This window comes from Hirundo rustica, chromosome 27, assembly GCF_015227805.2.
Source record: "Hirundo rustica isolate bHirRus1 chromosome 27, bHirRus1.pri.v3, whole genome shotgun sequence".
NCBI classification, from domain to species: domain Eukaryota; kingdom Metazoa; phylum Chordata; class Aves; order Passeriformes; family Hirundinidae; genus Hirundo; species Hirundo rustica.
In genome coordinates this window covers 3,782,474-3,805,907 of record NC_053476.1, presented here as the reverse complement: position 1 = coordinate 3,805,907, position 23,434 = coordinate 3,782,474, and the positions used below count along the sequence as shown (strand labels likewise).

The 23,434-nt window shown below is 49.5% G+C and overlaps 2 protein-coding genes across 3 annotated transcripts in view; one reads left to right on the top strand and one right to left on the bottom strand.

Annotated features, from left to right (window-relative positions):
* Positions 1–927: 927 nt before the first annotated feature.
* On the bottom strand, positions 928–12,768 carry FBXO47 (F-box protein 47). 2 transcript variants are annotated; one of them, XM_040087136.2, is made up of 10 exons: positions 12,597–12,768; positions 11,980–12,150; positions 9,062–9,138; positions 6,748–6,825; positions 5,807–5,915; positions 4,890–5,066; positions 3,873–4,019; positions 3,333–3,475; positions 2,848–3,007; positions 928–1,824 (listed from the first exon to the last, which is right to left on the bottom strand). In XM_040087136.2, exons 1-10 carry the CDS (start codon positions 12,766–12,768, stop codon positions 1,700–1,702), a joined length of 1,359 nt encoding a protein of 452 aa, XP_039943070.1. In that variant the 3' UTR covers positions 928–1,699. The 2 variants fall into 2 exon arrangements, with proteins under 2 accessions (XP_039943070.1, XP_039943068.1); XM_040087134.2 differs by lacking the exon at positions 3,873–4,019.
* A 10,064-nt stretch (positions 12,769–22,832) lies between these two features.
* Positions 22,833–23,434, top strand: part of LOC120763639 (dickkopf-related protein 3-like) — a 2,280-nt gene continuing 1,678 nt past the window's right edge. The window contains exon 1 of the mRNA XM_040087082.2: positions 22,833–22,887. Coding sequence (XP_039943016.1) covers positions 22,833–22,887 — 55 coding nt within the window. The remainder of the gene's footprint in view (positions 22,888–23,434) is intronic.

Below are 23,434 nucleotides of genomic sequence, written 5' to 3'. Positions count from 1 at the left end.
GGAGCTGGGGAAGTGCGAGGCGTCCCGGCGCTGGCACCGCGTGGGTTTTAATGTCCCTTCCAAGCCTGAGCAGCTGGGAGTTAATGACAATTAATAAAGCCATCAATAATTCACAAGGGGACGCGGCGCTGACATTCCAGCCCCGCCGGCTGCTCCAGGGAATCAAAGAGCTCCCTTTTCCCCTGGCTGCGCTCTCATAAAGGCTCCCCTTGTGCCGGGCTGGAATTTCTGGCTGCTCCGGGACCGGGAATGACCCGGGACACGGCGGGACAGGGACACACAAAGGAGCTCTGCTCCCTTCTCCTGCTCCCATCCGCCGGGATTATTGATCGGGAGCGACTCCCGAGGATAAAAGGGAGACACAAGGACACGGGCTGGAGACTCCTGGCGGCGTTTTCCAGTTTTCTCACATCGAGGATGATTCCTCCTCAAGTTTCAGTCCGGACACGTTCAGTTCCCTGAGCGGGAGCCAGAGCCTGGAATTTTCTGTCCCTTCGGAAATCACGCACGGCAAAACGGCGGCGTTTAAACATCACGACTCAAAGCTTAAAACATCACCTTGGAGCAGCCAGGGAGGGAAAAAAAAGGGATGTTCCCAGCGTTTTCCAGCAGCTCAGGGAAGGTTTCACCTCTGCCATCTGCCGGCACCTGCACGGACCCTCCCGCAGCCAGATCCTGCCTGGAATCTTGGATTCCACAAACCCCGCGAGGATTTTTTAGCACACAAACCTCAGGGTGATTCCCGAGCTGCTCCCGCTTTGGCAGCCGAGATAAATCGGTGCCCGTTCAGCTGTTCCCACACTCCCCGAGCTAAATGTGGGGAAATCTGGTGCTGGGGAGAGCTTGGGAGGTTTGGGAAGGGAATGTTCAGGTGGGGAAAGCGGCTCTTCAGGAACCTGGAGGCTGCAAACAGCACAGGGAGCTTGAGTGCCTTTTATTGCCCTCACAGGGGTTTGTCCGGAAGGCAGCAGAGCAGAAAATCAAACCCTTCTCTGAGCAGCAAACATTTATCCATTTAATGAAGCAGTGTTGTAATTTAATGTGTTTAATGGGTGTCTTCAACTTGGCTAAACCCTAAAACGCTTCAACAGTTGCTACCTGGGGCAGGGGGAGAGCTTGGAAGTTTCTTTTGGAGATTGAGAGGGAAGAGTGCCGTGCTTGATCAAAGCACTGGAATTGCTTCCAGAAATCACCTTTAGCCAAAGCTGAGTGTACAAACTAGGGAGCATTTCTGTCCCAGCCCGAGTTAGAGACCTTGGCAAGCTGGAAAAGTGCAGCTCCTCAAATCCCGTCCCTCCCTCTCTCCTCCGATTCCCAGGAGAAAACAAATCCAAGAGCTCAGAATGTTTGGGGTTCTGGGCTAAGACAACACGAGCTTCAGCTGGTGTCTGCACATCGGCCGTGTGTGGAAACCACGACATTTTTATTGTGTGTGCAAACACACACAGAGTGGGAAAAGAATGCGGTTTGTGTTCCCGAGGGAGAGGCGCCGGCCCTCTTCCCTGGAGGAGTGGAGCAGGATGGAATTCCGCTCCCCAAACCCTCCTCGAGCTCCCTCAGCCGGCCTGGCACGGACGGGCCCAAATTCTGCACCTCCAGCCCTTACCGGGAATTCCAGAAAGAATCGGAGATTTCTCTGCAAATGTCCAAGGGAAAAGGAAGAGAAATCCAGCAGGAAGAGAGGAGCGCTCCGTGGGACTCAGGCGCTGCTGCTGCTGCTGCTGCTGCCCATGGCCATGTAGAGGATTTCCTTGTGGAAGTTGGCCTGAGCGTTCACCAGGTGGAACAGGTTCAGGAAGCTGCTGTCCTCCTCATCCCGCTCCCCTGGCAGGGCACAGAAACCACGGGAAAGGAGCAGTGAAGTTAAAAAATCCACGCAGCTCAGCTCAGGGGGTGAATCCCCCTCAGGCAGGGCACAGAAACCACGGGAAAGGAGCAGTGAAGTTAAAAAATCCACGCAGCTCAGCTCAGGGGGTGAATCCCCCTCAGGCAGGGCTCTTCCCCAGCCTGTGCCCGGTGCTGGGGTTTATCCCCAGCCTCTGCCCCACAGCCGGGAGGGAGAACACCAGGAGCTCCCCCAGGCCCCTTCACCAGCCTGTGCAGGGCCAGACAGGAACAAGGATCTGAGCTGGGCTGAGCTGAGCTGAGCTGAGCTGGGCTGGGCTGAGCTGAGCTGAGCTGAGCTGGGCTGAGCTGAGCTGAGCTGAGCTGAGCTGAGCTGAGCTGAGCTGGGCTGAGCTGGGCTGAGCTGAGCTGAGCTGGGCTGAGCTGAGCTGGGCTGAGCTGAGCTGGGCTGAGCATTTGTCACTCCAGCTCAGCCCCACCATCGGCCCTGAAGCTCCGGCAGGCAGGCTGTAGCTGCAGCTGGTGCAGGTTTAGGCTCAGCCCAAAGAGATCTTGGGCCCAGCTTTCTGCTGGGACAGGTTTTAAACCGCTGTCGGTTCCACCATCCGCTGCACCAGGGATCCCTTAGCAAGAGAAGGAATTTAAAATAGACATTCCTTCCCAATGATGATGCTTGCTGGGTTATTTTTGTTGCCCAGAGCAGCTGTGGCTGCCCCTGGATCTTTGGAAGTGCCCAAGGCCAGGATGAGCAGGGCTTGGATCACTCTGGGGCAGTGGGAGGTGTCCCTGCCCATGGCTGGAGTGGCATTTTAAGCTTTAATGTCCCTTCCCACTCAAACCATTGTGAAATTGTGGGAATCTGTGATTTTACATCCTCAAACCCCTCCGGCTCTGCAGGACTGCCCTGCCTGGGGAGGGAGGGAAGGCCAGGCCGTTCTGGATGCCACGGTTGGCTCCAGAACTGCTCCAGGAGCTGGCCCAGGCCCAGGGGCCCAGCCTTACCAGCCAGCACTGCCTGCAGCATGTCCATCAGCATGTGAGCGAAGGTGTCCTCCAGGCACTGCAGGAAGTTGTTTTTCTCCCAGGCTGTGCTGAAAACCTTGCAGACCTTCTGCATCATCTTCACTGCCCAGTCCATGCAGTACAGGTCCTTCTCACACACCTGGAGGGCAAGGGAAGTATTAAACCCAGCTTTTATCACACGAGATCAAATCTCAGCCTTCACTCTCGGTCCTGGATCAGTTGTGCCAAGGCCTGGAAAGTCAGGGGTGGTGACAAGGACACGGGGGCTGTTCTGGCTGGCACAAAGGGGACTCTGAACCTTTTGTCGGTGCTGTTTCTCCTCGGGGATGAGCTGGACAGGGAGCAGAGAGGTGGAAGAGTGCCCAGCTCCCAGCTGGATTCATTCCTGCTGCGTGGGAGCAGGTGGGGAAACTTTTCCAGCCTGAGGCAGCAAATTTGGGGCAAAGAGGCGGTGCTGTACTCACCAGAGCCATGAAGACCATGAGCCTGGCCAGCTCCACAGCTCTGCCATTCACAGCTTTGCTGGCCAGGAAGGTGAAGCAGATGCTGTTCCCACTGAGGAGGAGGAGCCGAGCGTTGTTCTCCATCAGCCACTCCTGGGGAATGACTTTGGGACGAGGGGGGGAGAGGATTTCAGTCACCTCTGAGCAGTGGAACTGCACAAATAATCCCTGCCAGTGACAATTCCAGCTCTCCACGCCGGCTCTGTGACACAGCCTCAGCCAAAACTCTCAGCGTAGCTGGTAAAAAATTGTTCAGGGGGATTTTGCCTGAGCAAGCTCTGTGTTTGGACAATGTTTCCTGAATAATTCACGGCAAGATTTGTGTTTTAAAGATCTGCATGGATTCCTAAAGGGTTTCTCTCATCCCAGCCTGGCTTCCCGGTGCGATGACTTTTCCAGTTAAGCCACAGCTACTGCGAGGAATTTTGCAGCACACAGCTGGGTTTGGAGGACGTGAGGATCCACAATCCCAGGGATTAATGATAAAGGCAAAAAACACACCTGACAGCTCATCCACAAGACTGATAACATCATCTGCTGTCCATTCTCTAGCTTCTGTACCGTACAGCAGCTTAACTGCATCAGCTAAACCCTTCAGACTGGTCTCGTCTGTTGGTCCTTCTATCATTTTCTGCCAGACCACGTGTCCTGAATGATATATCAACCACAACTGCTAGTGAGTGACGTTTTTTGAGCACGGAACTGAGCCTCAGAGCAGAGGCAGAGGAATTCAGGTGACACCACTGAGGCTTTGTGATTATTTTCCATCTGTCATTTTAGCAGGGACAGAGAATCAAACTTAAAGAAACCCAGGTTGAATACTTAAGTGAGAAAACGAGTTTTCCTTCAGGGAAACGGGTGCTTCTTTGGGGTGGATTTGAGTTAAGTCTACCCCAAGCAGGGGAGAATAGAGGAACAGAGGGGTCGTTAATTTCTTCATTGAGTTTTAGCTTATTCGTGTGTGTATATAATTTAAATGTTTTCTGTATGTTAGTGAGGTCTGGTTGAGCGGAACAATTTTTTTTCCCCAGGCAATGCAATGGCTCCAATGGCTTCAGATGGACAGAGGGCGGGTCTTGGGAGGAATCCCTTTCCCTTCCTTCCCTTCCCTTCCTTCTCGTCTTCCCTTCCTTCCCTTCCTTCCCTTCTTCCCTTCCCTTCCTTCCCTTCTTTCCCTTCCCTTCCCTTCCTTCCCTTCCTTCCCTTCCCTTCCTTCCCTTCTTTCCCTTCCCTCCTCGCAGGGTGGCTGAGGGTGGTGAGGGGCTGGGATGAATTTCCCAGGGAAGCTGCTCCATCCCTGGCAGCGTCCCAGGCCACGTTGGACAGGGATTGGAGCACCCTGGGACAGTGACTTGTCCTTCCCACAGCCAGGGGTGACACTGGCCGGGCTTTAATGTCCCTTCGACCCAACCCCGTTCCACAATTCCAACGCAATCACATTTTTTGGGGGGGGAGGTTTCCAGCCAGGAAATCTCCTCCCCGGCTCCCACCCTTTTCCCCGCGGGGCCGGCTGCTCACCGTCGCGGGGGGACACGGGCCCGAAGATGATGTAGAGCAGGCGGGCCTGGTTGACCATGGGCCAGGGCTTGAGGATACGCGTGAGCCAGAAGGCCGAGTCGCTGCGGCGGCTCCCGGGGGACAGCAGCACCTCCCGGCAGAAGAGGCGGATGCGCAGCTCCAGCCTGCGGGAGCTGCCTGGGAAAACGCGCCGGGATCAGGAATTCCCCAGCCCCGCTCCCTGCGCACCATCACTCCTCCGCAGGATGGAAAAAGGGGGTTTAGTAACGTGTTTAGTGCTGTTGGCGTCTCTGGCTCAGTGAATTTTTTGAGGCTTTGGCCTAGTTCAGGCTGTGGGAGCTCCTCTGGGAGCCCCCGGGAGGGCTCTGAGCTCCGGGGTGTGGCAGTGGGAGGGAAGGGTGATGTGGCTGTGGAGGGAGTGTTCCTCAGAAATTCCCTGTTCCGTGGTGGGAAATGGGAGGATTTCTTGAGAGGCGTTTTTGTCCCATCGCTGGTTGGGGTTCAGAAATGTTCAACCTCACTTTTTTACCGCTTCATTTTATTTCTAACTGGGTTCCTTTCCCATTGATTTCACTGGTCTAGAGCACGGAAGATTCAAATCCACTCTAGTGTTGAGGAAGAGACACAAGCAACGCTTTGGCTAGACAATGGGATGGTTTAAAATCCCTAAAAGCCTCTCAAGACAAACCTCCTCAGGGACAAAAGCACCTCTCCAAGCTCTCGGGGAGGAGCAAACAGCAAATATTCGAGGTTCAGGCCCTCAATCGCTGTAGGATGCCCCCAGAACACGGAACAGAGTCAGGAGCCGAGCCAAACCTCCCTCAACCCCAGCCACGTTCCGTGTTCCCCCATCAGGAGCCCTTGCCTGGCCGGCAGTTTTGGGGTGTATTTTTGGAGGAGGAGCTGCTCCCAGTTACCTGGTTTGCTGCTGACCACCGTCTGCACTTTCTGGGCTAAGTTGCCGAGCTCCCAGAGGAAGTTGAACACCCGGTGGCACTCGAGCTCATCCCAGCCCGCGGTCAGGATCTGGGGCAAAGGGGAAACGCAGCCAAAATCAGGGGGCAGAGAGGAAATTCGGCTCCCAGCGCCCCTGCTCACGGCACATAAACACGATTTATCCTGCGGGCTCTCAGGACAGGGAGGGAAAGGTGGGACCTGAGCAAAGCCATTGCCTGCCTCCGGAGGTGCTTAAGGCCTTGGCGCTGAAATTGGCCAGAAAAAAAGAAACTTTCTAACGTGATTTGAAGCGTTAGAAAGCAGGAATTCATCAGACTCCCAGAACTAACAACTGCCGGGAGTGCCCCAAAATCTTGATTTGTGACTGGTTATGTGGAAGGTATTTGCTACAAAATGTCCCAGCGCCAATAATCACCTGCTCTTCTAAGAGAGGATTTTATTTTTGTTTTTCTAAACGTTGATTTTAAGCTGCCACATGCAGAAACTCTTCTGGCCTCTGATGCGTGGAGACATTTCCCTGGAAACTAAAGCATCTCTGCTCTTGACCCGTGGATTTGGAGCTGTGTGATGAGATGCTCCCTTCCTCCCCTGTCTTCTTAGGAAATAAATTGCTAATCCAAACCCAGACTGGTCGGGAGCGAAATCCAGGCCAAGGAATTCTCAGCAGTCAAACCAGCAACTTTCAGCTCCAGAAGGAAAACCCAGAGTGAATAAACACCACCCCAAACCAGTCCAAAAAACCTCCAGTTTATACTTCTAAAAATCTTCTAAGAATCTTCTAAACATCTTCTAAAAATCTTCTAAAAATCTTGCAAAACAGGGATTAATTTCGGGAAAATGCCCTAATTTTTCTTTTTTTTTAATTTGTGCTACTTGCCTCGTGTCCGTGGGGATACTGTACCTGCAAGAACACCCCGTAGCACTGAAAGCCCAGGCAGTGCAGAGGACTGGCACAACCATTCAGCTTGAAACAGGAAACCTGCAAGTGCAAAAAGCGGTGGTTCACCCTAAGTGAGCAATAGTTAACTGCTGTGGTTGGAAATTCCCTGTGCTCCTTGCTTCAGAAGGTTCAGAAGGATTCCCTCCCCTCTTTGTGGGAGTTATGGGAGTGTGGTGGAAATGAGTTCCTGAAATGAGTTATGGCAGCTACTTCAGGGTTTAGCGCTGAGTCGAAACCGGGGGTGTACAAAAGGGTTTTGAGAAGAAAAACCCCATTTTCAGGGAGGAAAAAACCCCCGTTTTCTGGGAGGAAAAACCTCGTTTCCAGGGAGGAAAATCTCCATGAAGATCTGTGCAGATTTTTTAGTAGCCCAGGAAATGATGAGGAGCTGAGAACCACCAGCCTGGGAAGGTGGGATCTCAGTGGAGCAGGCTCGTGTCCAGCACGCCGGAGTTTGGTATTGATATTATAAAAAACTGATTCCCAGTCTATAAACTGATTATTCGGTGGTGATAAACTCCAGCGAAGGATCACAGCATCACAGAATCACAGAATTAACCAGGCTGGAAAGGACCTTTGAGGACATCAAGTCCAAGCTATGACCTAACACCTCCTCATGAGCTAAACCATGGCACCCGCCATGTTTTAAACACCTCCTTTCCAATGCCCAGTCACTCTTTCTTGTGGAGGATTTTTTCCTGATGTCCAGCCTGAACTTCCCCTGGCACAGCTGGAGGCTGTGTCCTCTTGTCCTGGTGTCACTGGTGACCACTCAGGAGGAAACGACCTTGTGGAAATGGCGTTGGGAGTTCAAAGAACAGAATCACCAGGTTGGGAGAGACCTTCAAGGTCCCGGAGTCCAGCCCAGCCCCACTAAACCACAGCAACCAGGGCCGCATCCAATCTTCTCCAAACACATCCAGGGATGGGGACTCCACCACCTCCCCTCCTCAGAACTTCATCCCTCTTTCCCTAAAAAGCTTTTCCCCGCCGTGCAGCCTCCATTTCCCTGGGTGCAGCTCAAGGCTGCGTCCTCTCCTGGCGTCGGCCGCCGCCTGCAGAGAGAGCCCGAGCCCCAGGGGCTGCAGCCACCTCTCCGGGAGCTGTGGGCAGAGATCAGGGCAGCCCTGAGCCTCCTTTTCTGCAGGCTGAACGAGCCCAGCTCCCTCAGCTGCTGCTCGCGGCGCTGCTGTCCAAACCCTCAGCAGCCTCCTGTCCCCTCTGTCCTTCCTGAATGTCCCCACACTGAGGGGCCCAGGCACAGTTCAGGGGTTTTTATCTGGGTATTTAATGAGGATCCTGACGGTGCAGCACTTCCCCGAGCTGGGACGGGCGCAGTGCACCATAAATCACGATTTACAGACCTCCCAAATTAGCAAATCTCACGAGGCTGCCCCAGTGGGAGGCCTGGATCCTCGTTCCCATGCTGAGGAATTCCCCCCTGGATGGGCCAAACCTCGAGTTTGCAGGATGTGCTCTAGACAGGGCCTGGGTTTCCCAAGGCAGTGCAGGGTTTTCCAGCCTCCTCCTGCCAAGCCTTTGGGATGTTTGCTCTCCTGGTCTAACAGAATACCAGGATTATGCTAAAATATCAGATTAAGGAATTACAAGTGTGCACGCTAGGAATACTGAAGGTATGTGGGTTTGGTTTGGTTTGGTTGTTTTGTTTTTGTCAGAGCCAGGATTAAATGCTGGAGTGACGTTGTTTTTGTGTTTGGACTCAGATGTTTATTAATTTTTATCTATGTTACAGTCTCACGAGCTGTGAGTTCTAGCTAGCAAAGTGGAAAATGGCTGTGTCTATCTCTGTACAAGGCCTTTTAAGAACAAATTGTCCAATTATGGGATGGCACTTAGATTATTTTTACTTTTAACCCAATAACCAAACACCCCTGGCCTGTAATGTGGATTTTTCTATCCAGTTACAAAAAACCACCCAGACCCATGAAGAAGGTGAAAAAAGAAGAACTGGCCTACACCCTAAATCCTCCATCTCCCTTTATATATATATTCCTATATTCTAAACCCCTAAACTCTGGGTTTTGCACCCTGTGACATCACACACTTCCATCCAAACCGCACACCCACGATCCCAGAGCCGTCACTCCATTTTGGGATCCCGTCCCACGGCCTCAGGTCAGCGCAGCGTTCCCTTGGGGGGGGTCAGTGCCTGTGAGCACGGGAACCCCAAACCCCTCGGCGCCCATAAGAGAACATAGGAGTTAAATAAAAGAAATTAAAAAGAAAAGGCAAAAAAAAAAATCATCCGACTTACCCCTGAGAGCACCTTGTGCACGTACTTGAGCCTGTCCCTGGTGGGCAGCAGCAGGGTGCACCTCTTGAGCAGCAGCCCTGTGGCAGAGGGGTCACACACACACAGCTCTGGGGGTGCTCAGACACTGCTGGAGCATCCTCAGGAAAAATAAAATAAATTTTAAAAAATAAATATAAAAATAAAAAATAAAAATACAGCCTGAAAATGCAGGCACGGAGGAAAAGCTGCTGCTCCAAGGTGAAAGGAGTCAGGATTAGGGGTAGCAGGGCCGTGTTTTCCCCGGGGAATATTTTCAGGGAGTTCCCCGTTCCCTGAGCCCACTGTGAGTTGTTTATGGAGTTGTTTAAAGCCCCTGTTACTCACAGTTGGAGCTGTATTAAAATTCCTGCGTTGCTTTGGGAATTACAGCTGTTCAAAATATTGGACAGAAATGTTGACTTGTTGCACCTCTACGCTGGTTTTCCCCTTACATCATCCCCTGATTTTTATATATATATTTTTTTTCAGGATAACCACGTGCTCTAAAAAGCAAATATTCTGAAATTCCTTAATGTAAAACGTAGCAGAGAGGGAAATTTATTTTCACGTTTGAGATGTCAGGAGTCTGCAGCTCATTATCCTGAGGAGCAGCTGGCTGTTGAGCAGAATTTCTTCTACACTCCTGACAGAAACTGGGTTAACAGCTTGCACTCAAAGTCTTTCACCAGAGTGAAATATATATATATATATATATATATGTACATACTGCTTGTTGATTAATCAAGGAATCCACTGAGAAGCTCGGAGTTTCCCAGGGGAAAGGAAAAAAAAAAAGAAATTTTTCTCCAGAAAAAAAAAAAAAAAATCCTAAAAAAATGGGTGGGTTTTTTTTGTTTGTTTGGGTTTTTTTGGGGTTTTTTTGTTTTGTTTTGTTGTTGGTGGGGTTTTTTTTGTTTGTTTTTTGTTTTTTTTTTCTCCCCCCAAGGTCAGGAGGAGCTTTGTGGATTGACTGTGGTTCTGAAGTGACTCTCCCCTGGCTCAGAGCGTGCCAGCATTCCTGCAGACAGCCATAATTTATTCATCAGCCCGGGATCTGCTCCAAAGCTCAGCCAAGTCCATTTTTTATTGACTAGATCAGGCTTTGGAGCGCACTCCCCGAGGAGCAGCTGTTAGGACAGCTCAGCTCCGCGCCAGGATGGAGGGGAAAATGTGTGGAGAGGAAAAAAATAAAAAGAAGATTGAGCAAAAGGTGGTTTTTTTGACTGCAGTTTAATCCCGCTGCAATGTAAATATTGATTTTGCAGCCAGCCCTACCAGGAACCTTCCCCTGAGCCTCCCAGTGTGACACAGCCTAAGATTTTATATATTTATTTTTTAAAAAAATACGTGTGTTTTGTGTTTTACTCCTACAGCTCCTGCAGGGATGGGCTCACACCTACACTTAAATAGCAAGGTGCCATTTTGGGGTTTGAGATTACTACAAAGCCCAAAAGGATGCTGATTTCTTTTAAAGAATCACAAAGTTTCAGGCTTCGTCTTAAAGAGGAAACACTCAGATTAATTTTAAAAAATATTTTAAGTTGTCTCAAAATCTCCATGGCTGGCTTACAATAGGTTTTTGTTCTAAATGATTTGAACAGCTTTCCTTTACCTCGTGTGATTTAATGTCTTTATTTAACGTGATTAATGCCTTTAGTGCCTTTATTTAATGCATTTAAGGACTTTATTGAACGTATTTTAACACCTTTATTTAATGTCTTCAGCACTTTTATTTAATGTCTTTAGTGCTTTTATTTAATGTATTTTAACGTCTTTATTTAATGTCTTTAGTACTTTTCTTTAATGCCTTTAATGTCTTTACTTAATGTATTTAATGCCTTTACTTAATGTATTTAATGCTTTTACTTAATGTATTTAATGCTTTTACTTAATGTCTTTAATGCCTTTACTTAATGTATTTAATGCTTTTACTTAATGTATTTAATGCTTTCACTTAATGTCTGCAGTTCAACCCCTATTTACAATTCTCCATCTAACCCTGGCATTTATTTCCCTGCCAAATACACATTTTTCTATCAGTCAGGGAACAGCAAACGCTGCGTTTTCACTTCATTTCCTCCTCGGACGGAGCGAATCAGAACCGAGGCGCTTTCAGAACCAGCAGGGCTGCGTTGGTCACCCCGCAGTTAGGCCGGGCTTAAGTTAGGCTGCGTTTCCCAGCCTGAGGAATGTTGCGCTGCTCCAAAGGGAGACCCCGCGGGCTGAGCTGCCGCATTCCTTCGGCTGCCCGGGGCATGGGAGCCTGGGTCCAGGGAGGGAATTCGGGAACACCTCCTCCTGCGAGCTCATCCTCCGCCTGTCCCCTGCAGAAAGGACGCGCGGACGAGGCGGGAAATGCGGATTTTTTTCCCCATAACTCAGAGTTTTGGGACGCCCAGAGGAGGCGGGAAATGCGGATTTTTTTCCCCATAACTCAGAGTTTTGGGATGCCCAGAGGAGGCGGGAAATGCGGATTTTTTTCCCATAACTCAGAGTTTTGGGATGCCCAGAGGAGGCGGGATATGCGGATTTTTTTCCCATAACTCAGAGTTTTGGGATGCCCAGAGGAGGTGGGAAATGCGGATTTTTTCCCACATCTCAGAGTTTTTTGGGACACCCAGAGGAGGTGGGATATGCAGATTTTTTTTCCCATAACTCAGAGTTTTTGGGACGCCCAAAGGAGGCAGGACACACAGGGTTTTTTCCCATATCTCAGAGTTTTTGGGACACCCAGAGGAGGCAGGACACACAAGGGTGGTTTTTTCCCCATAACTCAGAAATTCTGGAAGGATTCCAGACAGCTCCTGGGTGCCGGCAGGGGTTATTTCTCTCCTCTGTTTTTTTCTCCCCCTGTTAACGCACATCCCGGGAGAGAGATCTGGGGTGAGTTTCGTTCTCACCTAGAGCTTTGTAGTGCTCCAGGATGGAGGCTCCTCCTCTGCTGCCGGGGAGCTGCGGGCGGTGGAAGTCCTGCAGCAGCAGCCGGCGGCTCCCTGACGAGGTGGAGATGTAATTAATCAGGAGGCCGCTGATGGTTTTGGACACCATGCTCAGCATGCTGATGTCCTTCACTGCAAAAAGCAAAGCCCAGGACACTCCTGAATCCCCCACTGCCAGGGGAGGAAAACAATGCTGGTCACGAGTCAATGAGTGCTTCTGGCCTCAGAAACGAGGCCAAGAAATAAGATTTATAAATAAAACAGAAATGAATTGCTGTCGGTCTGCTTTGCCAGCGAACTGGAGCAATTAGAAGCTGACAGGTCTGAGGAATAGTATTCACATTTGATAGGGGAAAAACAGCTTTAAACAGATCGTGGTTATCGTCGAAATTTTGGTCGGTTGCGTCTTCATACTTAAAAAGCTGAAAAATTCAGAGTTAAAAATCACATAAAATCACTTTAACTACTTGAAAGCGACAACATTTTAAATAATAACACTTTGTAAGTGAGGGGGGGAAAAAAACCCAAAACAATCGACGGTAATGTTCAGATATTGATGTTTCCCATGAGGTCCTCACCTGAGAGATAATTCAACACCATTTGGAAGATCTCCAAGGGGAGTGTTTGGAAATCCCCCAGCGCTGACTGAGCCTGGGGTTCCCTGCCCGAGGTGTGGCCGGAGCGGCGGCCACTCCGCCTCTGCTTCTGCCTGGGGGCCGAGGGACAGCCGCTCCCTGCGCTCGAGGTCATTGCTCCTGCGCTCCCATAAACTTAACCTGGAGGAAAAGAGAAAAAAAAAACCAAACACGAAAAATAAATACTGAGGTCTGATTTTGTCGGGGGCTCCTTTTCAGGAGCTTAAATTCCCCGGAATTCAGGTGGTTTTAGAGTCCTGGCCCTCTGCAAAGCTCTGAGCCAAACGCAGGAAAAGACGGAGTCTTCAAGGTTACATGCTTTGTTTATTAGTTCTTATCTTACAATTTTCTCAGTGTCCAAAAGATGTTTGCCGCGGCTCGGACATCTGGTGACTCCTCCTGTCTCTGGGCTGTCCTTATCTTTTATACTAATTGCTACGTATTCTTTATTTACTATTTCTTACCAATGTCTATCACTATTACTAAAAAGGTCATCTTTACTCTGACCCAATCCTCACTGACTACTTTGTGCCAACGTCACTGCAGAAATGGAGTGAGGGGACAAGAAGGAAGAAGAAGGAGACAACGCCCCAAATTCTCCATCTTGCCCCATTCACTTCAATGCCAAAAATCCCAAACTCACTGTTTTTTCACCCTGTGATATTCTAAACTACTATTTTTACGCTCTTGTGGCCTGCAATGCTTCCTGCAGTGCAAGAAGCCTCTCCCATGGACTGAAATCAAATCCAGTGTCTCTCTGAGCTCTGGGCTCTGGGCTGGGGTCCCAGACCCCCCTGCCCAGGTCCCTGACCCTCCAGGGCAACCAAAGGAATGCCCTGGGCTCCAACATGATTTTGTGAAGAGGAAGAAGCTCCCAAGGATGAGGCGGAGGGGAAACGGCTCCCTTGGAGACACGGAGTGAAAATCTCTTCTGTGTGTGGGATGAGCTGCTTGGATTCACTGAGGGGAAAAAGCAGCGCTCCAAATAACATTCGGTACACAAAGAATAAAATGTGTTCTGGCTAATAATTTGGTGTGTTGAAAGGTGTAAATAGTGTCTGTGGGAACAAGGGGTTCAGGGAGTGAAAATCTCGACTGTGTGTGGGATGAGCTGCTTGGATTCACTGAGGGGAAAAAGCAGCTCTCCAAATATCTTTCGGTACATAAAGAATAAAATGTGTTCCGGCGAATAATTTGGTGTGTTCAAAGTTGTAAATAATGTCTGGGGGAACAAGGGGTTCAGGGAGTGAAAATCTTGTCTTTGCGTGGGATGAGCTGCTTGGATTCAGCGCGGTGAGAGCAATTAGCCAGATTTCGGTACATAAAGAATAAAATGTGTTCCAGCTAATAATTTGGTGTTTTGAAAGGTGTAAATGATGTCTGGGGGAACGGAGGGTTCAGCTGATTTTGGGGGAGGAAGAGACAAAAGCGGTGAGGGCACAGAAAGTGAGGGGAACAGTTCTGGAAGGGAATTCTTGAGGAACTACACGCGAGAGTACAAGCTACAGTAATTAACAACATCGCTTTAATTTGTCACACTAATTATTCAACAGAACACCGAAGTTGCAGGGCTGTTATTGAAAGGATCATCACGGTTCCTTTAGAGTGATAATTACCGATTGTGCAGGACCAAACCGAAGATTAAAAGCACCAAAGCGACGTTTCGAATCTTTCTTTTCCTGCAGCACTGGGTTGGCGCGAGGCTTAATTTAATATAATGTGATATAAAAATAAATTATGCAGCATTGCCCCGCGGAAAAGTCAGCGCCTCAGGCTTCCCCAAAATCACCGGAGGCTGAGAACGGGCTCTGAAAGGATCGATAAATCGGATTATTTGATTCACCTCCCGGGCTCTGTGTGTCTGGAACAGACACACTTCACAACGTCAGGCAACACTGGGAGCCGGCGGCTCGCTGTGTCTTAAATTTGATGCTCTAACTGAGATTTTCTTTTCACACCATTCCCCGATTCCAGCGGCCGAGGCTCCGGGGGGAATGCCAAGGAGCATCCCTGGAGCCGCTCCAAGCTGCAGTGCAACATCGCAGCCAGCAGCGCTGGGAAATCCTCCCGGAGAGAACAGACACCATTGTTCGGGCGCTTCAAAAAAAAAAAAAAAATTTACAAAATCGCAGACAACGAGCTCCAAACATCCCTCGTCGTTTATTACCAAATGGTCAGACTCTCTGAAATGGCCCCGTGCACAATGGGGCTCTGTTTGTGCTGGGAAATCGGGGGGATTTCGGGGAAAGTGAAACACACGGGGCCTGGGGAGGATGGGAATTGTACATTTCAAGGGTTTTTTGACGAGCGTTTTTTTTTAAATTTAGCTGTGGGATATTTCTGGCTTGCTAAAGCAGCTGAGAACTTCCACGGGGCTTGGGAGAAAATGCGACTGCTGCTAAAATTAGTGGGGGTTAGGGTTTTAGGAGGGAAAATTGACAAAACACGCTGAAGAAAAATCACCTATAGATAAAAATTATATTAAAAACGCTTGTCTTCTAAAAGCAAGGGGGTTTACACATGCATGTAAATAAAAATGAGTGCAAACAGACAGTTTTAAAGCCTTTCCTGAATTGTGGATTCCGGATAAACTCCTTGTGGACCACATGAAAATCAGCCTGTTCCCTGTTCATGACCAGGCACCACTAAATTTGGCTAAATCGGGTGCTTTAGAAATAAAGCTGCAATCCTATGATACTTTCTTCTCTTCCCACTCTCCTTTCTGTCTGGAGTTGTGGGGAATCTTTCAGGTTTTCTTTTGTTTTGTGTTTTTTTCTTTTTTAAATCTTACCTTGGCTCTCCAGTTGTGGAAGGAAAACTACTTTGCCACCAGCGAGGTTTTTTGGGAAGGATTTGTCTAATATTTGTGTGCTTCTGTCCAGTCTCTTCGAAGTTAAATTGATTATCGCTGTTTTAATGCAGAGCAGAGCTAGATAAAATTAACGTAAATAAAAATGAGCGCAAACAGACAGTTTTAAAGCCTTTCCTGAAAGGTCCCATTTGCTTCCTCTGTGACTTAACGTGGTTTGGGTTTTTTTTTTATTATTATTTCTTAGGGAGTTGAGCCAGAGCGGAGCAATGGGCTGTGCTCCTCCATCTGCTGCTGGGACACCAGTGTTTGGAGAACTGCTTAATCCACACTGGAAATTGAAAGGTAAATGTTAAATATTTAACAAGCTGAACTCATAACATTAGCTAAGAAGGGTCATCCTATTTGTCGCTACGAACTAATTTGTTTACAAGGCAGAAAGCATCAACTTCCACCCATGCTGCCCTTAAGAAGTCGCTAAACTCCTGCTAATGGATGCACTTTAGCCCTGATATTTCTCGGAGCCCTGTGTTAGCATTTGGCAAACATTTATTGCAAAAAGGGTGTTTACTCTGGAGATTGGTTTGGGATGTTTCCCTTTCCCTTCCTCATCACCACGAGCATAAGCCCGGTGGCTTTGAATATTAACTCCATGGGGTTCCTTTCGGTTTTTTAATTTTTTTTTTCCCCAGTTTTCTCTTGTCTTGTGTGGTATAAAAATAAAATAAAATAGAGTATAAATAAAATTTTCAAATACAAGCTGAAGTGAGGGATGACAAACCTTAGAGCATTGAGTGCACCCATGGAGTTATCTTAATACCTGTTACCCCTAACCTGCACTGAAAATTTGTTTTAAAAAAGTGGTTTTATTTATGATGAAGGCTCTGTGTAAGACTGATGGTGCAAATTGGTCCCCAAACCACCTAAACTGAAGAATAATGTGACTATAAAGCAGAGCTGAGGGTTCCTGGCCCTGCTGTTGATGGCGGCCAGGTTGTGAGGGGGCTGGCTCCCAACAGAGTGGGAAAACACTAAAAATTTCTTCTTTTTCCTTCATTCCAGCTTGGATTCGTTCTTTGGTTTTCAATATTTGCTGAAACGGGTTATCTCTGGCCTTTTACCTGGGTTTTTTCGGGTCAGATTTGGACGGTTTATGACCTTTAGGCCAAAGGATGGGCCAGGCCGTGTCCTCCGCCGTGACCCCTCTCCCCCAAGCAAGCAAAATTTGTGTCCAAAGGGCTGAAATGAGGGACCTGCACCCCAAAACCTACATAAAATTAATAGAGGATGTCTCACAGTTGATAGTACTCACATAAAACACTTCATCAGTCTTTTTTTTACCTCAGGGAAACCCGCTCTCCACAAAGAGCCCCGGCCGGGCGCCCACAGGGAGCTCTGAGGGAGCAGCAGGGGCCGGGGGTGTGGGGCCACCGAACCCCCTGAGGGGGGGGGAAAGAAACACCAAACGGCCATTTAAAAATGATTACTATTTAAATCCACCTCTTTTAAAGCCTTATTTCAGTCAAATGTCGCTACCTGTTGGGGTTAAAAGGGGTTCTGGTCGTGGGTGGGTGTGCACAGACAGCACAGCTGTGTTTGGGGAGCCTCAGCCGGGGGCAGAGGTGTTGGCACATATTAAAACCCAACACGGTAAGTTTCCATTCGGTAGTTTTCAATGCGGCCACGGGCGCGTCGGAGGGAGGAAACGATCACAGGCGACAACAGCAGCGCGTCCCTTCAGCGGGGTTTCGTTGCTGTTGTTGGCCATCCCGCCCCATTTTTAGGTGAATTTATGCGAATTTTGGGTGAAAAAAAAGCTTTTTCCCGCCTTTTCGCCCGCGCGGGGGTGGGGGGGGGGGGGGGGGGGAGGTGAGGGGGGGGCGCGAGCGGCTCCTCGCGCCCGGCTTTTCCCGCCCGCGCTGTCCCCGCCCACCTCATGAATATTCAAATGAGAGCCACGCCTCCCGCGCCATAACGGCCTCAGTAATAATCAATGAGGGGTCTGATGGGTTTTGGGGGGGGACATCGGGGGGGCCAGGGGCGACCTGGACAGGCCAGGGGTGGCCAGGCCCCGCGGGTGGGCAGGTGTGGGCCCGGCCTGGGGTGGGGATGCTCAGGTGTGTGGGGTAGCACTGGGGTTTGGGGTATCACAGGTGTGTGGGGTTGTCATAGGAGTGTGGGGTAGCACTGGGTTTTGGGGTAGCACTGGGTTTTGGGGTAGCACTGAGTTTTGGGGTGTCACAGGTGTGATCCCACAGGAGCATCACTCTGGGATGGGAGCGCAGGGCACCTGCAGAGCTCTGGGTTTCTCTGTAGGTTCCTGCCCGGCCTGTGGAGCTGAAACCCCACACCCTGCACGGTGGTTCTGCCTGAGGCCCGAGACACCAAACCCATCTCCAACCATCATCTCCAACCTTCATCTCCATCCTCATCTCCATCCTCATCTCCAACCCTCATCTCCATCCTCATCTCCATCTGCATCTCCATCCTCATCTCCAACCTTCATCTCCATCCTCTTCTCCATCCTCATTTCCAACCTTCATTTCTAATCCTCATCTCCAACCCTCATCTCCATCCTCACCTCCAACCCTCATCTCCATCCTCATCTCCAACCTTCATCTCCATCCTCATCTCCATCCTCATCTCCAACCTTCATCTCCAGCCCTCATCTCCAACCTTCATCTCCAACCTTCATCTCCAACGCTCATCTCCAACCCTCATCTCCAATCCTCATCTCCATCCTCCTCTCCAACCCTGGTCCTTCCCAGCCGTGGCTGCCCCTGGATCCCTGGGCCCAGGCCAGGTTGGACGTTGTGTCTCGGAGCTCCCTGGGACCGTGGAAGTTGTCCCTGCCACGGCAGGGCTGGGCTGGGACGACCTCCGAGGTCCTTTCCCCCCGAACCATTCCAGGATTCTGGAGTTCTGCTGTCACACGGAGCGGTCACTGACCCCTGCACAGCGGGAACGGTGAAACCACCCGGAGGCGCGGCGCGCTCCTGTGCCCACCCGCTTTAAAACAGCTGCAAAATTTCTTTATTTTTCCCCTAAATTCTGCTGCCGGGGAATCGCTGCGGAGCTCTCCCAGGACCGCCGCCGGAGCTCCCGGGAGAAGTTTCCTTGCTGCTCCAAAGGCCGCTCCCATACGATGGCAGCAGAGGCCTGCAGCTGCTTCCAAGGAATTTCTGCCCAGTATTTTTATTTATTTTTTTTTTCTTTTTTCCCCCCAAAGGCGGTTGTTTGGTTTGTTTTTGTTCTTGGCTTGCACGGTTTTGGTTTGGTTCATTCGTTTTGGTTTTTTTTTTTTTCCTTTTTTTTCCCCCCTCCCCGGGTAACTCCATTGAAAGAAATCTCCTGGGAGAAGCTGGAATAGAAACAAAGCAAAAAAAAAAAAAAAAAAATCACCCTCAAAAGGAAGGAGAGAGGCTCCTTAAATTAACGAGGTGATGTTTTTGCTGAAAAGTTAAATTAGCTAAATGTACAAAAATAACTCTCCTCGGAGCCGAGCAGCGCAGGGCAGGCAGAGCCTGGAGCCAGGCTGATCCTGTTCCTTTTCCCTCCCGGGATCCAGGATCGGAATGAATCTTCCCCTGGAATCGCATCCCACCCCCGTAAATCCTGCTGGGTGTTTCACACCCCTGCTTTCCACCCCCCCCAAAAAAAAACCCCCCAGAATTCCAGATTTCTCCTTGACCCTCACGTTTCTAGAAATTACCAGATTCCACTGCGGGGGGGGGGTGGAAAATAAAAATCAAACAAACTGCAATGTCCTGGAGTATCCTGGGACAGCTTTTTTTTCTGTAATTATTATTATTATTTTGGAGCCTGAGGTTGTTTTAAGGATTTCCTGAGGTTTCACCCCACCGAGCTGGACCTACACAAACACCGCGGTGATTGGGGTAATTAACGGGAAGGGGTTAATTGCGTCCTGGTGGGGTAACGCCATTACCTGGTGTTTGTTTGAGCGAGTCACGGCCAGGGTTTGGTTTTCTCCTTTTTTTTAATCCAGTCAGGGTTTGTGAAGCAGGACAAGGGGAGGGGAAAAGGCACAAAAACCTGAATTTTACCCGACTCCCCAGGGCCGGGCTCGGGGCGTGTTTGTCTCACCCAGCTCGGAATTCTGCTGAAAATTCCCGTTTTGACCCAGGAAGGGTGAGAGGGGTTAAATCATAAAATTTGGAATGGTTTGGGTTGGAAAGGGACCTCAAATCCCTTCCAGTGCCACCAGGGTCAGATCCCACCGCCCCAGGGCGCTCCCAACCCCATCCAACCTCTCCTGGGACGCTTCCAGGGATGCAGGGGCAGCCACAGCTGCTCTGGGAATTCCATCCCAGCCCCTCCCCGGCAGGAATTCCATCCCCAAAATCCCCACCCCGAGCCCGTTTCTCCATCTGCCGCGCCTGGGCCCGTCAAGTTCCGGAATCCCGGCAGGATTTGGGTTGGAAGGGACCTCGGAGCTCATCGCATCCCAAGGGCAGGGACAGATCCCAGGGGCCCAGGGCGCTCCAAACCCCGTCCAGCCTCCCCTGGGACGCTTCCGGGGATGCAGGGGCAGCCACAGCTGCTCTGGGAATTCCATCCCAGGTTGTGCTGGTAATTATCCCACCCCGGCATTCCGCCCCCTCCTCATCCCATTCCTGCTTTTTGGGAGAGGGGGAAAAAACCCATCTCCAGGACGTTCCCTCCTGCCTTAAAAACACCTTTCCCCTGCCAAAACCCCCCCAAAAAAACCCCAATTCCCAAATTCTTCAGGAGAAAGGAAACCGTTCCCATCCCTCACCGCCGAGCGAGGCGCAATAAATCCCTTTAACGCCCGAATTCCCCGCTCCCACTCGTACCCGGGGCTGAATCCCGCCCGGAAAATTCAGATTCCGAGCTTCTGTTTGAGCTTGGATTCCTCCACCCACTGCGGGAGCGATCTGCTCCCTCCTCGCTGGCAGTTACAGGGAACAAATCCGTGGTTATTTGCAAGGTTTGGGGTGATTTTCCCCCGTTTTTTTGGGGGGCAGTTTGTTTGGTGTCAAACAGGGATTTAATCCGCTCCTCGTTCTCCGTTGAGGTCGGCGACGCACGAGCGTTAACGGGTTAAATTAAAAAAAAAAAAATTTGGAATATTGATATAAAACCCGGAGTATTTTTATCTCTAATTATAGATCTGCTGCTTCCCCACTCGGAGGAATAGAACAAGATTGGAGGATTCTTGAATCCTGCTTAAATTAAATTAACTCCTACCTGTTTGCGTTGTGAGCGCAAGATTCTCCCAGCCTGGAAAAGGCTCCTGAAGGAAAAGAGGGATGAGCAGGGTGAAAGGGAAAATGGAGGGGGGGGAAAATGGATTTATTCTTTCTTTGTCTAATGGGAATAAAAGAAAAAGAAGCCTGGGGTTATGCCCGGAGGTTGGGAATGACCTTGAGGTGATTTCTGATATTTGAAATAATTTGGGATCAATGCAGAAATCGAAATATTGAGCCTGAATGTTGTAAAAAAGCCAAACGATCCAAAGGAAAAAAAAAAAATATATATATATATAAGTAATCCAAAAAAATCCTGAATAATCGAAATAATCCAAGCGGAATAAACGAGAAGAAAATGAGAGTTTTGGTTTAAAGCCTCGATTATTCATTGTGAGGCCTGAGAATTCCTCCTGGCAATGATGAGGCAGGGAAAAAAAAAAAAAAGGAAATAATTCCCTGTGTTCCTGGAGCATCCGTGACAAGAACTCCGGCTGAAGTCCATTCCCAGCCCTCCCAGGCCACCAGCAGGAATCCTTTGAGTGGTTTATTTGGAAAAAGGAAGAGGTTTTTATTTTATTTTATTTTATTTTATTTTATTTTATTTTATTTTATTTTATTTTATTTTATTTTATTTTATTTTATTTTATTTTATTTTTATTTTATTTTTATTTTATATCCAGCCTCTATCCCGGGGCAGAGAACCCACAGAAAACGCAGGAAAAGCCGGATAAAACGCCCGGAGCCCTTCCGGACTCTGCTCCAGACTCTGCTGGAAATTCAAGCACGTGGAAAATAGGCCTTTAATTATCGAGAGATTTTTTTTTTAATGTAAAAAAAAAAAACAACACCAAACTCCGGGTTTCTGCCTCCCTTGGGTCTCGCCCGAGGCTGAGGGAGGGGGTGGAATTCCCCAGCGGCGGCACAAAGGAGGAGCTGGAGCAGAATTTGGGGATTTTTCCCCTCTTTTTGAGCCACCCTGTTGGAGTCCAGGGCGTGCCTTTGGTTGCCCTGGAGGGTCTGGGACCCCAGCCCAGAGCCCCGAGCCCAGAGGGACACTGGATTTGATTTCAGTCCACGGGAGAGGCTTCTTGCACTGCAGGAAGCATTGCAGGCCACAAGAGTGTGAAAAATAGTAGTTTAGAATATCACAGGGTGAAAAAACAGTGGGTTTGGGATTTTTGGCATTGAAGTGAATGGGGACAAGATGGAGAATTTGGGGCGTTGTTTCCTTCTTCTTCATTTCTCCTTCCCTCACTCCATTTCTGCAGTGACGTGGCACAAAGTAGTTAGTGAGGATTGGGTCAGGGTAAAGATGACCTTTTTAGTAATAGTGATAGACATTGGTAAGAAATAGTAAATAAAGAATACGTAGCAATTAGTATAAAAGATAAGGACAGCCCAGAGACAGGGGGAGTCACCAGATGTCCGAGCCGCGGCAAACATCTTTTGGACACTGAGAAAATTGTAAGATAAGAACTAATAAACGAAGCATGTGACCTTGAAGGCTCCGTCTTTTCCTGCGTTTGGCACAGAGCTTTGCAGAGGGCCAGGACTCTAAACCCACCGGAATGCCGGGGAATTTAAACTCCTGAAAAGGAGCCCCCGACAACCGCCGTCCCTGGGATGGGCAGAAACACCACCCCTGTCCGGCAGGGACACAGAAACGAGCCCAAAATCCAGAGGGACGCGCAGGAAAACTTCGGGATGCGGCCGGAAAAGCGAAATTGAGCTGATTTCGTGGCCGCTTCAACGCTCCCGGTTTATCCGGCAACCTCGGAGTGTGCCCGGCGGGAAAAGGAGGATTGACCCCCCACGGGTGGGATTTGGAGCGTCCAAAATCGGCTTTTGGACAGGACTTTCGTGGTGGAAAAGCCATTTCCCACTCCTTTCTAAGCTGGGTTTTCCCGGATTCCCCCCAGATTTCCCACTCCTCTTCCAGCACAAGGAATATTCGGGAAAATTCGCCCGGGGGTGAAATTCCAGCCCCCGGTGGGAAAAGCAGGACAGGGAATTCCTGCTCTCCAGGCTGGGCAGTGGGAGGTGCCAGCTGGATCCAGACATCCAGCCTGGAGCTGGTTTTGGGGTAGGAATGTCTCCTTTTTATTCCGCCACCTCAGAGATGAGGGGCTGGAGCTGGGAATGGCCAAATCCCGATCCTCAGGAAGGGAGGACAAACCCCTGGAGCAGAGCATGGGTGGGTTTGGTCCTTCCCTTAAAGGAAAAATTAAAAATAAAGCGGTTTTGGGGGGTTTTTTGGGGGTTTTTTTTGTTTGTTTTTTTACCCCAGGCACTCCGAATTCGGCATCTCCCTGAATTTCAGGTGTTTTACAGATCCCAATCCAGCCAAATCCTGGTGTTTTACAGATCCAAACCCAGCCATTTCTGAGCTGTGGATGTCGGGATTCCTCACCTGAATCCTTCCCTAAATCCGTATTTTCTCCGGAATCTTCCCAAAATCCCGGCTGCAGCACAAAACCCCAGGGATTGGTACAACGCTCGCTCTTTAAAGTCTGATTTCCTTTAAATCCCTGGCATTTCAGAACTCTTGGAAGTTTCCCAGCACTTCCAGGGGCTGAGGGGGAAGAGAAGGACCCAAAATTTCCCTGTTCCCGTGCACAGAAAACCGGGAAAAACCAGGCCTAAAAACTATTGGAATTAATAATTCAAATTTTTAAGTCAGAAAATGGTGAAATCCAGGAGAACCCCTCCTGAACTCATCAGCATTCCAAAGGAGATCAGAT

Excerpts from the sequence above, each read along its gene's own strand:
- FBXO47 (XM_040087136.2), bottom strand. The coding sequence starts at position 12,768 with ATGACCTCGAGCGCAGGGAGCGGCTGTCCCTCGGCCCCCAGGCAGAAG. Across the intron at positions 6,826-9,061 it reads TGCACAAGGTGCTCTCAGGG|GTTTCCTGTTTCAAGCTGAA; the intron begins GTAAGTCGGATG and ends TTGCACTTGCAG. Across the intron at positions 3,476-3,872 it reads TCTTGTGGATGAGCTGTCAG|TCATTCCCCAGGAGTGGCTG; the intron begins GTGTGTTTTTTG and ends CTCGTCCCAAAG.